This window comes from Rhinolophus ferrumequinum, chromosome 18 (genome assembly GCF_004115265.2).
Source record: "Rhinolophus ferrumequinum isolate MPI-CBG mRhiFer1 chromosome 18, mRhiFer1_v1.p, whole genome shotgun sequence".
Taxonomy (NCBI): Eukaryota; Metazoa; Chordata; class Mammalia; order Chiroptera; family Rhinolophidae; genus Rhinolophus; species Rhinolophus ferrumequinum.
Window position 1 is genome coordinate 56897672 of NC_046301.1, and position 16453 is coordinate 56914124.

General features: G+C 56.1%; 1 protein-coding gene across 1 annotated transcript; it reads right to left on the reverse strand.

The window, feature by feature from the left end:
* Positions 1 to 443: 443 nt before the first annotated feature.
* TIMM44 (translocase of inner mitochondrial membrane 44) lies at positions 444 to 15982 on the reverse strand. Its single transcript, XM_033134721.1, has 13 exons — positions 15842 to 15982; positions 13979 to 14080; positions 11251 to 11421; positions 10238 to 10318; positions 9322 to 9471; positions 7569 to 7708; positions 7263 to 7348; positions 6487 to 6579; positions 6261 to 6385; positions 4516 to 4566; positions 2204 to 2293; positions 1374 to 1484; positions 444 to 987 (listed from the first exon to the last, which is right to left on the reverse strand). Exons 1-13 carry the CDS (start codon positions 15884 to 15886, stop codon positions 868 to 870), a joined length of 1365 nt encoding a protein of 454 aa, XP_032990612.1. The 5' UTR covers positions 15887 to 15982; the 3' UTR covers positions 444 to 867.
* Positions 15983 to 16453: the final 471 nt, after the last annotated feature.

Consider the following 16453-nt stretch of genomic DNA (forward strand, 5'->3'; position numbering starts at 1 on the left):
CCGCCCCGGCCTCTGGATCACCGCGCCCCCGCCTGGCGGAGCCGTAGGCAATCAGGACCCCACTCTCCCCACCGCCTCAAGCACCCCAGACCCAGATAACTCCCATCCCGACTTTAGCTCCCGCACCCCCATTCTCCTCCTCGCCCAGACTCCCTGTTTCCAGTGCCCCCCAACACCGCTCATATGGCCACTCCAGCTCTCCCAACCTTGGCGACCCCAACCCTCAGAGACCCGTCCCTCCCCTCCCCCCCCAAATCCCGGAAAACCTACCTAATTTTTCTTGTTACTGGTCCTCCGCCCGCCCCCCGCCCCCAGAGGGGTGCAGGCTCCTGACCAAACGGGGCACCCCTTCTGGGGCTGCAGTTCCTTCAGTGACCTTGACCAAGTCCTTCCTGTGACCACCTAGCCCACACCCCACTGACAGATACCTCGGACCACCCAAGTTGCTCTCCTGCACTTTGGTGTTTTATTATCATTTCCAAATCTCAGACATACATACAGGATAATAAGGACACTGTTAAATTTTTTAAAAAATGGAGCTAAAATGGCCTGGCTGACATGGCCCGTGGGCCCCACTGTCCTGCCCCCCAGAGGAGTCCCTGGGCAAGGGTCTCTTGGCACTCACTGTCTGGCTTACGTGCCCTGGTAACCTGCTGGCCAGCAGCCCTTGGGGGGCAGAGGGCGGTGCAGCCCTTGGCAGCCCTGGGCCCTTCCCTGTCCAGCTGGTTCTGCAGCTGCCCTGGCAGAGAGCAGGGAAGAGCCAACAGTCTTGTCCCGAGGTCTGTTGCCACAGGTGGACGTCGGTCCCGCCCCATGTGGCTGCTGTGTGACGATCCAGCCCCAGAGCCCCGGTTTTGGCCGCCGCGGTCAGAGGACCTGCTCTGTGCTGGAAGCGGAGATGTCCAGGAGCCGCCAGGCTGCATAGGGGTTGAGCTCATCCTGGTCCCGGCACAGCGCCCACACATACAGCATACGGAGCACCTTGTCCTATAGGAGACGGACGGGTGAGGGCCGGGGCCGAGAGTGGGTTCATCCCACACGGGACAAGGGACTGCAGAAGGGCAGGACAAGACTAGGCTGCCTGGTCAGGACAGAGGACACTGGGAGGGACCAGGAGGGATGTCGGGGTGTCGTCCTGGGTCTGGGGTCCAGGGCAGAGGCTGGGGCCAAGGCTAAAACTCAGGATGTAGTAACACTGGCCAGGTCAGTCTCCCTCTGACCTCCACCAGGTACCAACTCGGGCCCTGGAACTTCTGAAGGTACTACCCTGCTGTCCCCTCCCAGTCACAGAACCTGCTGGCTCTCAATGGCCATCAGTGCAGGTGGCTGGACGCTGCCATCCGGCTGGCCCATGCTGTCCCTCCCTCACTCACCGGGTTGCCCTCGACCACCTCGCCTTTGGGGTTCTTGATCACCATCACCAGCTGGGCCTGGAAGGTGACGATCAGCACGGGGCCCTGCTCCATCATCTTGCCCATGGCCAGCTGCGGGAAGCCGACAGGGTGGGTGGACCTCAGAGAATGTCTCCTGCCACCTCCCTGCTGCTTCCCTCAAGGTGGAGCGCCCTGGGATGCTGCCAGAAAGGGGCCCCGGCACCGTGACACCTCGACTCATCACCCTGGCCGTACCCGAAGAGCCACCCCGAGTCAGCGCCCCCCAGCCACTGGCTCCTGCTGGCCTGTTTCCAGGTAGGGATTCCCCACGAGACCCTCCCCAGGGACAAGTAAGATGGAATCTGAACTGCTGAGAATCCATGTGGGCTCCCGGATTCTGCCATGTGGCAGCCTCTTGGTCCCCAGATTGTGGCCGGGTGGAGGCACAGGGCACCTGGCACTGGCATACCTTCAGCCCCGAACAAGGAGGAAATTGGGGTGATTGTGGCAGAGCAGACCGTTGGCGGCCTGAGAAGTCCTGGCAAAGCCCCCGCCCTTCCCAGGGAAGTTACAAGCACAGCACTACCTTGGGGGACCCTGGGGGCCCTGAGGTCTGGGCAGCAGCACCCCCTATGCCCACCACTTGCCTGAGAATATTCCACCCACAGGACTATGGAAATCTTTTACTGCAAGGGACCTTTGAGGTCATATAATCTAAGCACTGGCTTGTGCTGGAACTCCTCCAGGGACGGGGAGCTCACTCCTCACTATGATCCGCGCACCTTCCCAAGCCCGGGGTCGACACAGCCCACCTGGGAAGGGGCACTTACATCGACGTTGTCAATGTCCAGGATGCGGGAGTGGAACTGGAGGCCCAGCGCCTTGGCCTGCTGGATTGGGTGGGCCAGCTGGCTATAGGTCTGCAACAAGAGGCCCGCATGCCGGTGTGACGACCACCTGAGCACGCGCCATGCCAAGGGCTGTGCACCTGCCAATGCCTGCCCACCCCGGCCTGTGCCAGCGTCCTGGGACACGCTTCCTGCAGGCAGCTCACCGGCAGTTTCGTGATTTCAGCTCTTGCCCTTCCAGAAATGGCCCCGGTGCCTGCGTGTGCTATGCCAGCAGCAGCCGATGCCAGGAGCCTGGGTCCAAGCACAGACGCTGGTGCCACTTGTTGGCTGGCCTGAGTCACATGCTTCCCTCTCATTATAAAGCCAGCACTGTGTCAGGCAGGACTAGCGAAGGAAAGCTTTCATCAGCAAAGGCGGTGATCCTCCTGGAACACCATTTGCGATGCACTCACAGGGAAGCGGAGCCTCCCTGGCTGATCTTCAACATTCCCACATTTACCTCAGTCTTGGCTGGAATCAAACGATTTTCTAGGATCTGTCCCAGCCCACAGGTAGCTCTGAAACCAACTGCCTTATTCTCACTGAGCAGCCCCTCGTGGGTGGCTGACGGCCACAGGCAGCCTGTTCTTCCTATGGGCAGTGGCGCCCTACATGACATTCTTAAGCCCCCCGTGCCTGTTCCCAGGCCCAGGACATAATCCCTGGGACATGTGCAGCCTCGTAGCACAACAGGCAACAGCGATGGAAGACATTCCAGTAGCATCTACTTTTTATGGAAATAACTGATCCACCAAGAAAAAGCACAGGTGCCCAATCTACTTCTTGTGCGGTTTCTTAAAGACGATGTTTAGAAAACACCTCTGTGAGCGGCTACAACTTCAGCTGCGTTTCCAGGAGCACGGCAGCTCTCTGGCAAAGGGAATCAGCAACCTCCTAATGGTCCCGAAGTAAAAACATAAAAAACGCAAAACACTCATAACTGCCTGCTGGATTAGTCACCGTGCAGGGGAGTGTTTAAAAAGAAAATCTGACATCTTCTCCTCTGCTTTTCCCAAGTTGTTTGTGAGCTGGTACAGAACAGAATCAGCCAAACAGCCTCTGGATTGCTTAATACAAAGAAGCTGGAAGAAAACACCCCATGAAGACACAGGCCAGGGAGTGAACACGGTGAGGCGAGGAGAGGAAAGGCGGCCGCAGGAGACAGGGAGGCTGCCGGGAGGACGGCACACAGCCCTGACCCTGAGCCCTGACTCGGGAGCAGTGGGGTCTCATCAGGACCCATGGCTCCTTCCCAGGCGGGAAATTTACTAACATCTATTTTGATCTGTGTTCTGGGATCTCTCAGCAAGAACAGCAAATGAATTCACTCAGCGCTTCGTGTGTCCTGGAATGCTGCTTCTGCATTCGTGCTGTACCCTCATGACCCGTGAGACAGGAGCAACAGTGTCACTCTAGCCAAGGGACTGGAGGGAACACAGGCCACTGGGGCCCCAAACCGTGCTCTCTCCAGCTCCCATGTCTGCTGGGGGAACGTCTAATGCACCCCAGAATTATTCACTGTTTCCACCTGACCCCTGGGCCCCCAGCCTGTACCCCAGACCACCGTGGCCATGAGGCCTTGCTTTATGTCACCCAGGGCCACCTGAAACAAGGCAGGTGGACAGGCTATACGGACACCCCATCTTACTCACACTGCTTCTCCTATGATCACATCTTTTTATCTCCCTTATGAGCCTTCTTGACCAGAATTAAGATTGTGGGGGGTGGGGCCCGGGGGGGTGGCCGCTTAGCTCAGTTGGTTAGAGCAAGGTGCTTTTAACAAGGTTGCCGGTTCCATCCCCACATGAGCCACTGTGAGCTGCACCCTCCACAACTAGGTTGAAACAACTACTTGACTTAGAGCTGATGGGTCCTGGAAAAACACACTTAAAATAAACAAAAGTTAAAAAAAAAAAAAGATGGGGGAAGGGTTCTGGATGACAAGAGGCAGAGGCCCGCCCCAGCCCCAGGCCATCCCTCAGGCCCAGAGGGAGGAAAGAGAGAGCACGCTGGAAGGACCATCCCTGACTAGTTTCATCTGGAACCACCAGCCACCTGACCCTTAGCGGGTCCCACTGTTACGTGGTGCCCAGCGCACGGCGTGGACGTGCAGAGGGACAGAAGGCTCTGTGCTGGTGGGGTGTCAGACACAAGGACCCCCCTTTGACCACAATAGGCCCTGTCGTGCCCTTTCCAGACCTTCTCCAAACTGTGATTTCTTTTGAGGCCTAAACAAAAAGGAAAGTACTCACAGCTTCATAGCACCAGTCTTTGAGAATGTCGAGCTCGCCAGAAATCATGGCCTAAAAAGGGAAAGACAAATAAATAAATAAATAAGTGCGAGGATGAGAGTGGGCTCTGGAGACAGAACTCTCCAGTGTTCTCCAGTGCGAGCCTTTCCTCTGCAGACCCCTCCCCACCCTGTGGGTTCTGGCAGAGGGAGGGAGGGAACTTGGGTCAGGCTGCAGCAGGGAGTGCTGCCTCCCCAGACCCGTGGGAGCAAAGCCCCTGCAAGTGTGACAATGGGGTGGCCCAGAGTGGGTCCCAAGGGCCTGGTGGGAAGAAGAGGAAGGTGGCAGCAGGCCAGTCTCTCACCCTGGCTGGGAAATTGACTGAGTCAAGGAGGTGAGAAGCTGCTTTCTGCCTCCCCTGGGGATGCAACTTTGGATAGCCAGGCCCACACTGGGACAGGAAGTGTCCTGCGTGGGGGTGGCCTGGGGGAGGGGCAGGGACAGGGGGCAAATCCCAGGGTGGGTTCCCAAGGAGCAGTGGGGGTGCTTCCACAGGAACCTGGAGTCAGGGCTGGATCTGTGAAGCATCAGGGAGCAGCCCAGAGAGGGGAGAAGAGGGGCCAGATGCCCATGGGAAACTGCAGGTGGGCAGAGCCCCGAACCACCCTCACCCCAGAAGAAACTGCCTGAGCTCACCCTGTTTCCCCAAAAATAAGACCTAGCCAGACAATCAGCTCTAATGTGTCTTTTGGAGCAACAATTAATATAAGACCCGGTCTTATTTTACTATAAGACCTGGTATAATATAATGTAAGACCGAGTCTTATATTAATTGTTGCTCCAAAAGACACCTTAGAGCTGATTGTCTGGCTAGGTCTTTTTCGGGGAAACATGGTAGGCTGTTGCTTTCGGCAATCACTCCATTCCCACCTCCACCCAGCCCTGCCCAAAGCAGCATGAGGGACCCGGGCAATTGGAGGAGGGAAAGGGGACCACCGGCAGGCTGGTGAGGGAGGTGGCAGACAGAGGACAGGCATCGACGCAGGGCCGGAGGGTTTTTCTGTGGTCCCACTGGGGCCCCCCAAGGAGTCTGGCTTGAATGGGCTGGAGGTTGCCCAGGCTCCAGCCACGTCTTGGGGGCTGGGAAAAGGCAGCCGACCTTGGGTAGAGCCTTGTGGAGGGTGGGACCTTGAGCAAGCTATACCCCCAACCCCATTTCTGAGCCAAAAGGAGGGGCAAGGGGCCCAGAGATGGGATTCGGGATTCCTAGGATCTCCGAGGGAGGAAAAGCCCCTGGCTGTGGGGGTGGTGGCCCTGGTTCTGCCTCCCGGCCCGGAGGCACTGGCCTGGGCTCGCACGCATTCCCCAGGCCCCCCTCACAGCTTGCCCCAAAACCACAGCTGGCTTCTCCCTGACTCCTGAAAGGCCTCTGACACCTGGGAGACAAACACCTGACCCCTGGCAGCCACGAGGGAATAACTTCAGACAGAGAACATAAAGGAAACAAGAGGTGAGAAGAGACTCAGTCATGGGGGCAGACAGACTCCGTGAGTGAGGCCAGAAAAAGTCAGAGTTGCCCTCACCGGGACCAGAGGGGGCAACGTGCAACAGGCACCTTTTCTGAGGTGCATGACAGACACGGGCTGGCTGTGGGGGTGCTCAGGCCTCTGAAGATGGAAGCCCAGTCTCTGTTCCGAAAACACCCCCTTGGCTAAACAGCCCTGGAGGAACCTGCGATGCGGCGGGCCTGGGGCGGGGGCACCCACCTCCAGCACATTGGGGATGATGTCGCTCTCGCACTGCTGCAGGAAGCGCTCCTTGTCGAAGGCGGGGTCCACACGCAGGATCTCCGTGAGCACCTCCGACATCTCCGTCTTCGAGAACAGGCCCCCTGGGGGCAGCCAAGCCAGGAGTCGGTGGGGAGCCCGGAACCCCTCCCTGCTGCCTGCCTCGGCGTGGGGGTGGGGGGCGGCCCTGGGGCCACCCACTCACCCAGCAGGTCTGTGACCTTGTCTGTCAGCGCGCGGGAGGCCCGGATGAGCGCATTGTCACTCTCATCGTACTTCATCTTCATCTCGAAGAACCCTGCAGGAGACGGGGGCAGGGTCAGGCGTCCTTCTGGAAAGACAGCCCTAGTCCCCGACTCCTGGGAGCTCCCTGTGGCCCCGCTTCAGACACAGGCCGTGTACAGGAGGGGACCTCTCTGCTCTGCACCTGCTTCTTCAGCGGTGCATGGAGACTGGGGCTGCCAACCTACCTCAGGGGGCTGCAGAGACAGCTCAGCTGTGGGCCCAGGGGGCTGTGTGAACAGGAAACACAGGCCTCCAGGGTCCCCACAGGACAAGGGACAAGGGCGTGTGGCGTGGCCCCACTCCTTGCAGACATCTAGGAAGCCCTGTGCCCCAATGGGAGCAGAGAACCCCAGGGTCCCGAGCAAGCTTCCGCTCTCTCTGCACAGGGCTCCTGGCCTCCCATCTTCCGTGAGACAGTGTCTCTCGGAACCCACAGCCACCACTGCACCTGGCCACCCCACTGCAACCACCACCACCTCTACCGACGCCCGAGACGGCGAGCCAGTCCTGACAGCAATGCCCCTGCCCACCGGCCACCTAGAGGCCGGCGCCCCACTGCTCGCTCACTGGGTGAGCCTGCAGAAGTGACCCTGGTCTCCTCCTCTGTAAAATGGGGGTCTGACTTGTGCCTAGCACCGGGGAAGTGCTGGTACTGTCCTGTCACTGCCGTGCTGTCACCGGGGATGGGAGACTCACGGTTGAACACCACGTTGTTGTCTCTGAAGTCCTTCCACTGCTGGTACCACCGGGACTCCTTGTGCAGCACGACCCCCAGGGCCTCCCTGCGGAAGACGGGGCGGCTGGTGAGCAGCAGCCCGGGGCCGTGGTGACCCCACCCTCATCAAGTGGCCTCCTGTCTTCTCTCTTGCCCTTTGCACCACCTATCCTCCCCCAAATCCACTCAAGGGAGCCAGGGAACCTGGAGCAGAAAGCAAACTCGGTAACCGACTTCTGTGGGCCTGAAGGGAGGCGGTGAGGGGCCCCTGGCCGCCTGCTACCTACTCGTTGGGCTCAAACACTTTCTCTTCCTTGAACTTCTCTCCGGCAAACTCCTTCCTTTTCCTGAGCCGTTCGGGCCTCCGGTAGGGCCCGGTCTGGCCCAGGACACTCTCGTCAAGCTCCTTCTTCACTGATTCCACCCCCTGGAGGAGTACAGAAGGCACGGGGTAGGCACTGGGGACCTTCCTGACACCCCCAGACACTGTCGGCCTATGAGATTGTGTCCAGAGACAGGGAGTGCCTGTCGTGAACCCCATCTCGGGCCCAGTGGCATGTGGGGCCTCGCCTTCCCCAGGTCTTATGGTTAAGCAGCCCAGAGCACCCACCCAGCCCAGTGCAGGCAATGACACGCCTGAGCTTCCAGGGAGACCCCAGCTCTGCCTGACATCCCCCCTTCCCTCCAGGAGCAGCAGACACCCTCCGCTGCCCCTAGATGACCCTCAGGTTATAAGACTGACACCTCACTCTCCCTGGAAACCCGAGGGGCATCCTCAGTTCTGCCTCTGCCGCACTCCTCCCATATGAGCAGACGCAGTCTGTGTCTACCTCCCCAAATCTCTGCAATCCACACTCCCCCGGGCAGGTGCATGAGGGCCACCTCAGACTCTCCGGCTTGCCCCTACCACTGCCGGAGTCCTCAATGACGGCTGTGCCTCTTCCACACCCAATATAGGAGTACCTCGCTTCACCGCACCTCACAGATCTTGCCTATTTTTACAAACTGAAGGTAAAACACTCCACTGGCAAAAAGATTACAACTCACTGAAGGCTCAGATGATGGCGAGCATTTTTTGGCAGAACGGTATTTTTTTTTTCCAACTTTTGTTCATTGGCCCATGTGGGGATCGAACCGGCAACCTTGCCATTAAATAGCACTGTGCTCTAACCAACTGAGCTAAGTGGACACCCCCGTAGCAGAACAGTATTTTTTAATTAAGGTGTGCACGTTGTCTTTTTAAGACATAATGCCATCGCATACTTAACAGACTACGGTATACTGTAACTATAACTTTTATACGCACCGGGAAAGCACAGACTTTCTATGGCTGGCTTTACCGTGGTGTTCGCTTTATTGCTGGTCTGGAACGTAACCTGCAATATCGCTGAGATCTGCCTGTATCCTTCTTTGGCTCCTTGTCACTTTCTGGAAATCTAAAGTCCCCTGGATGGCCTGCAGGACCGCTCCGATGGGCCCTGCTTTCCCTCCGAGCCCCCTGCAGTTGCTCTGGCCATGCCAAGTTGTGTGGGGTGCCCCGAGCAGACTGTTTGCACCCCTCTTTAGGGCCTCCTCTCTTTTGCCTGTGACTCCTTCCCTGTGTTCCTCTGTCACATGTCGCTCAGGAACTGCCTGTCCCCAGACCCTTGAGAGCATGAACTCGGACTTTTACTCCTGTGGCCCCGTGGTAAGGTTTAACAAATGTTATCGGGATGAACTCAGGACCTCAGGTCACCCCAAGTGCGCCAGACCTCTGGGTTATGGACGCAAGCTCAGGGTGTTAGCAGCCGAGTGCGGGCGAGAGGGTCACAGTGCATTCAGTGACCTGCAGCTCCCTAGGGCTGTGACGTGCCCACCCTCCCAGCCAGGAGGGGAGCGAGGACCCGGCACCTGAAGTGGGCCCACCTCACCAGTCTGCACCCCCCTCGGCATTGCCAGCCCTCTCCGGGGTTGAGCTCCGAGGTAGGAACTTTGGCTCTGGGCTTCGGAGCGGCCAGAGCCCAGAGCACCCTTGGCTGCAGGGCCCAGCGTCCAGCTCACCTGAGAGAGGGCTTTGAAGGCGGCGGTCCTGCCCAGCTTCTCCCCGCCCTTGGACACCGTCTCAGCCGACTGCTTGGCAGTTTTGGCTGCTTCCTCCATACCCTCCTTGATTTTCCGGCCAAGGTCACTTTTACTGACTTCATCGAGACTCTACTGAGACAGAAGGGAAGCGGTGTCAGCGCAGTACCCCTCGGGGGCCCACAGGAGCTCCCCTGGAACCAAGGCCAAACCAATCTTCTAAAAGGCGGGTAAGAGCAGGTGCTCTGAACTCACCTGGCTGAGGCCCCCCAACTCAGGTGCACACATTCAAGAACACTGCCTACAATTTCTGGGGTGCCGGACTCTGGGCCAACTGGCCTTTCCCCAGAATAGGCCGGAGCCCTGAATCCTGGTAGGATTCCACAGGAGCAGCAGCCGGAGGTAAGAAGGAAGGTGGGGTGTGCCCAATATTGGGCTGGCCTCATACAGAACCGTGCAAGACCCTGGCCCCACCCCGGCCGCCACAAGAACAACAAAAAAACCCAGAAGCAACAAAAAGGTAGCCCCGCACACTGTCTAGGAGGGTTTCCCTCCCATCTCCACCCTCCCCTAGGTGCCAAGTCCCTTCCCCTTCTATTTTCTGGCAGGCAGGAAAAACTCCTCATTTTATACTCATGTCCCATCTGTTGGCTCGCCCACTTCTAACTTCAGTAGTAACCTGCGGGCAGGTGGGCAAGCCTGACCTCCACTCCTTCCTGAGGGGTGTTTGTATTTGAACTCCGGAAGCCTCCAGGCCAGCTGGCTCTCCCGTCACTGGCCACCCAGCTCCCCACCCACGCCTGCTGGCACCGCTCCCCGGAGAGGGCAGGCACTGATGGGCCTCGGGAGCGATGGCCAAGACCCAGGGGACAGGTACAGGGGACGCAGAGGCCAGTACCTCCTTCACGGTGCCTGTGATGGCCCCCAGCGTCTTCTTGATCACCTCGCTCGTCCGCACAGTTTCAGATTCAATTGTTTTCTACAGTCAAGGGTGTTGTTTGCTTTTGTTACCACGCAGCCATTACTGGACAGTCAAAGGCTCAAAGAAGCATTTTCTCAGTGGCCCCTCCTCCAAACCCCCCACCCCAAGTGCCCCTCACGGCCCCACTGTCTGTTCTGCAGATCTCAGCAGCTGAACGCTGGCAGACTGGGACCCTCCTGAGTACAGGAGCCCCCGGCCCTGCAGCTTTCTCTGCCTGTCCCACTGGTCCCCCGCCCAGTCACCAGCCACTGCAACGTCTCCCACACCCTGGCCCCCCCACCCAGCCTCAGCCTGCTTGGCCCCCAAAGGACTGCTCATCCCACCCCCTTCCTTAATGAAAAGGAAGGGCGATCTTCCATCGGGCTGAATCCCACACAGGCAGGAACCACACAGGTACTTAGGTCCATGCGGGCGACCTGAGGACACTCAGAAGCAACAGGCCTTGCCTATGGCCTGGGAGGGGGGACCAAGAGAACAAAAGCCAAGGGACGTGGGGCAAGTGCCCACAACCCCATTCACAGTGGCGGGCTCTTGGCAGCTGCTCAGTAAGAGGTGGCAGCGGTGACTGGTAATTATACCAGCACCGTGACCCCTTTCTACCCATTTCACCCACAGGACCATGATCAGGAGGCTCTCAGCAGCAGTGCACCTCGAAACCAGCGCTCGAGGGGTCACTGGGGGCTGTGGGGACGCAGATTCTAACCCAGTAGGTCGACAGGGCTCTGAGACCCTGTACCCAGGAGAAGTCAGTGCAACTCACTCTTGTCCCCTAGGCTGCTATCATCAGTGAGGTGACCTCACGTCCACATAAGCCGCTCCTTCCCCAATCGCACCCACGCTGAGCTCTTCGCACTGTTCCGGGACCGGGGAAATCCTGGCTCTGAAAGCAAGTGTGCCCACTGAGGGAGACACGAAGCAAAGGGACTCACGTATTTCCTCCTGGCTTCCTGGAGTGCATCTGACTCTTCCAACTTCCGGGCCTCGTCTCGGAATTTTTTTATACTTTCTTTCATTTCTTTGTTTTTGGCTAATTCTTGTTTGATATTATCTAGCAAGCCGGACAGAAAGCCTTTTCTGCTTCCAGAAGAATAGGATTTGGACTAGAAAGAATGTAAAAGGAATGAAGGATTTTTAATTTTCTCCTTTCTGTTGATACAGATTTAACAATGAATAGCTACCTTTTTATAAGAATGATACAAGACAAATTTAAAAAGCATCAGGTGATAAACTATGGGACATCCAGACAATGAAGTATTATTATTCAGCAATAAAAAGAAATGTGCTGGACACCGAGGAACCTTAAATGCCTGCTATTAAGTGAAAGAAGCTGATCTGAAAAGGCTACATAGTATATATGATTCCAACTGCATGACATTCTAGAAAAGTGAGACAGTGAAAGAATCAGTGGTTGTCAGAGGTTGGGGTTCAGGATAAACAGGCAGAACACAGGATTTTTAGGACAGTGGAACTATTCGGTATAATACTATAATGATGTATATACATGTCACTGAATTTGTCAAAACTCATAGAATGGACGACACAAAGAGTGAACCCTATTGTAAACTATGGACTTTAGTTAATAACAATGTTTCCATATCAGCTCACCAGCTGTAACAAATGCAAGATTTGAATAATAGGGAAACAATGTGCTGAGGGGGAGAGGTGTATGGAAACTCTCTGTACTTTCTGCTCAATTTTTCTGTAAATCTAAAAGTGCTCAAAAAAATCACATCTATTAGAAACAAAACAAAATGCCGGGCTCCTTCTCCAACAGAGGAAATGCTGGACAAGAAACAGTCGCAGCTTGGAATACTCAGGGGGATTCAAGCACGCTCACCCATGGCCAAAGTCAACACATAAGGACAAGTTGAAAGGACTCTGTGGCCCCTCATCCCAAAGGAGCTGGCACAGGGTCCTGCTCCCTGGCTTCTGGGGCTGGGGTAACTTCTTCCTTCTCCCAAGTCCTCAGCTGGAACTTACATGTCACCCAAGGTGCCTGGGGGCTGGCACCAACCTCCCTCTCGGCCCACAGGGTCACACTTACCAAGAGCCCAAGCTCAGAGTTCCTCTCCACAGGAAAACCCAACACACCCAGAAGCCAGACCCGAGGGAGGCCAGAAGAGGCCCAGCTCCAGGCATAAGCACCACTGTTGTACAATGCTCAAGACCCAGGTTTCAGGGGCAGATGGAGCTGGGTTTAGATTCCTGCTTTGCCACCTGTGTAACTAAGAGCAGGCTTAAAAAGAGAAAGCTTCTGATGTTCATTGCAGCTTTATTTACGGTGGCCAAGACATGGAAACAACCAAAGTGTTCTTTGATAGATGAATGGATAAAGAAGTGGTATATATACACAATGGAATAGTATTGTCATAAGAAAAGATGAAATAGTGCCATTTGCGACAACGTGGATGGATCTTGAGATTATTGTTAGGCGAAATAAGTCAGACAGAAAAAGTCGAGAACCATACGATTTCACTGATATGTGGGATATAAAACTGAAAACAACAAAAGAACAAGACAAACAAATGAAGAAACAAAAACTCAGACACGGATAATAGTTTAGTGGTTACCAGAGGGTAAGGGGTGGTAGATGAGGGTAAAGGGGATCCAAAAGAAAAAAGGAGAGAAAGCTTAAAGAATGATTATGACAGAGTCAAGTCACTGGCAGGCGGCTGCGTGTGCTCAGCTGCAACCACCGCTTCCCCCAGGGTGTGCTGGGTATGCCGCTGTGGCTGGGGGCTCATTTTACTGGTTTCAGGGGTGACTGCCTCCCTCGACCCTGTCAAGCCCCAGGGAGAGCTGCGCCAAGCCCAGGTGCTGCTCCACGGGAGGGGCGGCCAGGCCTGGCCAGCTTTTCTCTCCAGGGGAGTCCAAGTTGAAGACTGTCAGGGACCCTACTGCCGTGCAGCAGCCCTGTCACTCACTCGGGCTACAAACTCGAGGTGGGGGGGGAGAGACTGGACAATAAAGGGGAACGACCACAGGGCCTGCCCCATACCTGGAACAACCCCAGGAGAGATCAGGGAGGTAAAGCTGAGTGAGGCAGGCGCAGGTAACTAGCTGCCTGCAGGGAAATAGATGAGATGAGACTGGGAAGGGAGAGCGAGGGCTGCCCAATGCAGATTAGGGAAGAGTGTCAGGTTTAGGGCTTTCCTGTCTGTGCTGGTACCAACAGAAGTATGGTTAAGAGGAGTGATGGGGAGGGCAACAGCTCTAGAAAAATGCTACCTGTGAGGAACATAAAAGATGGGGGAGATGTAGCCTGGGGAAACTGAGGCCCAGGCTATGAGGGGTGACTCTGCTTAAATGCCTATAGGGCTGTCACCCAGAAAAGAAAACAGCTTTGTTTGGTGAAGGACATGGGGACGTGGATTTCAGCTCAGTACAGGAGATGCCCTTCTAATCACTGGGGCTGACATAACGAGCTACTTTGTGAGGCAGAGACCCTGTCTCTAACAACGCTGAGCACTTCCAGGATGCAGAGAGGACCAGGCACATTGGGCACTGTAACTCTGCAGGCCTTGGATATGGGATGCCTGCCAGTGAGATGCCACTGGCAATATGGGCAACATCCTGCAGCCCTGTCTCCTGTCAACGAGGTCTGATTTTTCAGGCCTCCCACCTTTCGTCTGCTAGTTCGTGTCCTGAGTTACTCACCAGGGGCAGCTCTCCACCCGGCCGGCGTAGCTGATAGGTACCCTGCGGTAGTGGCACTAGGTTGTGGCTGGATAGAAACTGGACTCCACTGCCGAGGCATCTCTAATTGGGGGAGAAAAGAGAAAGATCCATTCTGATGAGAGGGTGACTAGAAAATAAGTATAGGCCACACTAAAAAAGCAGGGGTTGCTTTAGTCTCATTTGCCCATTTTTATTGCATGCCTGCCACATGCTAGACGCTCTACAATCTTCCCAAGTTCTGAGAAGCCAGTGGAATTTGGTGGAAAGATAAAACATGGAATCTCTACCTCCAGGGCCTATACCTACCCTCCTCCCTCTGAAGCTGGGGGATACCAGATGCGTCCCAGGAAATGGTAACCTATTGTGGAAGAAGGCTAAATGTGTCAGCTTAATTTAATCCCTTAGTCTGAAAATGGGCAGGCTGATCCTCGATGCCAGGGGCAAGCAGTCTTCTCTCATAAGCCCACCCCACTTCTGCTGGCCTTGTAAGACCAGAGACCTGGGCTTTCAGAGGTAAACATTGATAACTTTTTGTCCTAGGCACAACCCTGGAATAAACCTACCATGTCCTGGTCTAGGGTTGGGCTGCAAGCACGGCCACTTAGGGAGTCACTGGGGCAAAGATGTTGCCAACCTCATGTGAACGGCATTTCTTCTACCAAATAATGAACTGAAGCTCCATGAAAGAAGGGCCTGTGCAGGTCCTGTTCAATGCTGCACTCTAGCATCCAGCACGGAGCCAGACGCCTTGATGTCAAAAACCTGATAGAACCACTCTTCCATTTCCACATTCCCTGGGCCATTCCTCTGCATTCCATGCTTCCTGTCTCCAGAAACCCTAGGCAACATCCCAAACTTACACAGATACCACCATCTCCTACAGCTACTCAAGTGTAACTCTTGGGCGTTTAAACAACTTGTTTTACTTCTCTAAATGCCTACACCCATTGGAGCCACTGACTTCAGTAACAGTCTGAAATGGAAGGAGATGGCTGTCTAACTTGGGAGAGAAATTCCATAGCAGAACCAAACCTGAGGGTAACTCCCCCTTGGTGTTGTCCAAATCCAAAAACGTGTAAATTCAACCTCTAAACCGTGACTCAAAAGACAGGCAGCCAAGAAAAAAAATCAATCCAGGATCAAAGACACCTTCTTTCTCCCGACACTCAGATTCCAATGAAATATTTCCCTTCCTCCAGAGTCTGGCTCTGGAGTCAGCCACCCCACTAACTCTGAGACTATGGGCAGGTTGCTTGAAAAGGTTGTCTCATTTCCTAACCTGTGAAATAGCGGCCGCAGCAGCAACATAAAGTACTACGTTCTGCGTGAGCTTTACACGCCTTGACTCCCACCGTCCCTCTGAGCCCAGCCCTTAGCAAGAGCCAGAGTTACCTCCCGCACTTTCACACAGACGTACAGGAGAGGCAATGCAGGAAATGCTCTCGACAGAGGCCCTGGCATATAAACGTGAGCCATGCCTGTCACGGTTTTTTGCCTTCTCGGTACTTTTTCTCCACTGGGCGCCAAGGCCACCCTTCACTCCGCGGTGCACGTGGGGTCTCACCAGGAGGCGAGGGACGCCGATCCGCTCCCTGCCCAGCCCCACGCAATACCGCCCCTGCCCGGCACGCTCGGCGTCGGCGCTCAGGCCTCGCTCCGGGTCGCCTGCCCCAGCCTCAGCTGACTCAACGAGCCAACCCCAAGCCTCTCGCCGAGCGCAGGGCAGGGCCGAGGGGGCCAAAGGCGTGAGGAGAAAGCCCTGGAGGTCGCGGGCCCAGAGGTCCCTAGGCCGGTCACCCTCCCAACTCCCCCTTGGCACCCCGGCCCCACAGGTCCGCTCACCCGCGGGCAGCGGCACCAGCCTCCCCGCAGCGCCGCTGCCGCCATGTTGGAGGATCCCGTGTGACCTTCTTTCGGCGCGGCCCGATGGCGTCATCCTTCGCGTCTCCGCCGAGCGCCAGGGGCCTGGGAAAAGCGGGACCGCGGCACCCGGTTGAGGAGAGAAAAGGCCTCTGATTGGACAGAACTCCCCAGGGAGGCAGGGCCTTGGGGCGGTCTGCTATAGGGGCGGGGCCTGATTAGGGGGCGGGGAATTCCTAGAGAGCTAGGCCTCTGATAGGACAGGATTTTGGAAGAGCGGACCTCTGACTCGAACTCCTGTGAGGTAGAGACCTAAAATTGGATACTACTACAGAGGGGCGGAGCCTGAGGGCGTGGATTCCCTCGCGAGCAGTGCTTCCCCTACAGAACACGCGCGGTTCTTTCTGGTGGCGGGAAGGACGAGCAGGCCGAACGACCTATCACAAGTACGGATTCAGTTGGATTCTGACTCATTGACCAGCGAACCAGCCCGATCGTGATTGACTCTAGCTCTCACTGACAGTGACAGACTGACAATGACCGACAGACGGGCAACTGTGTTGCTCCAAGAGCAAGAGCGAGTGAGCTCTTTTG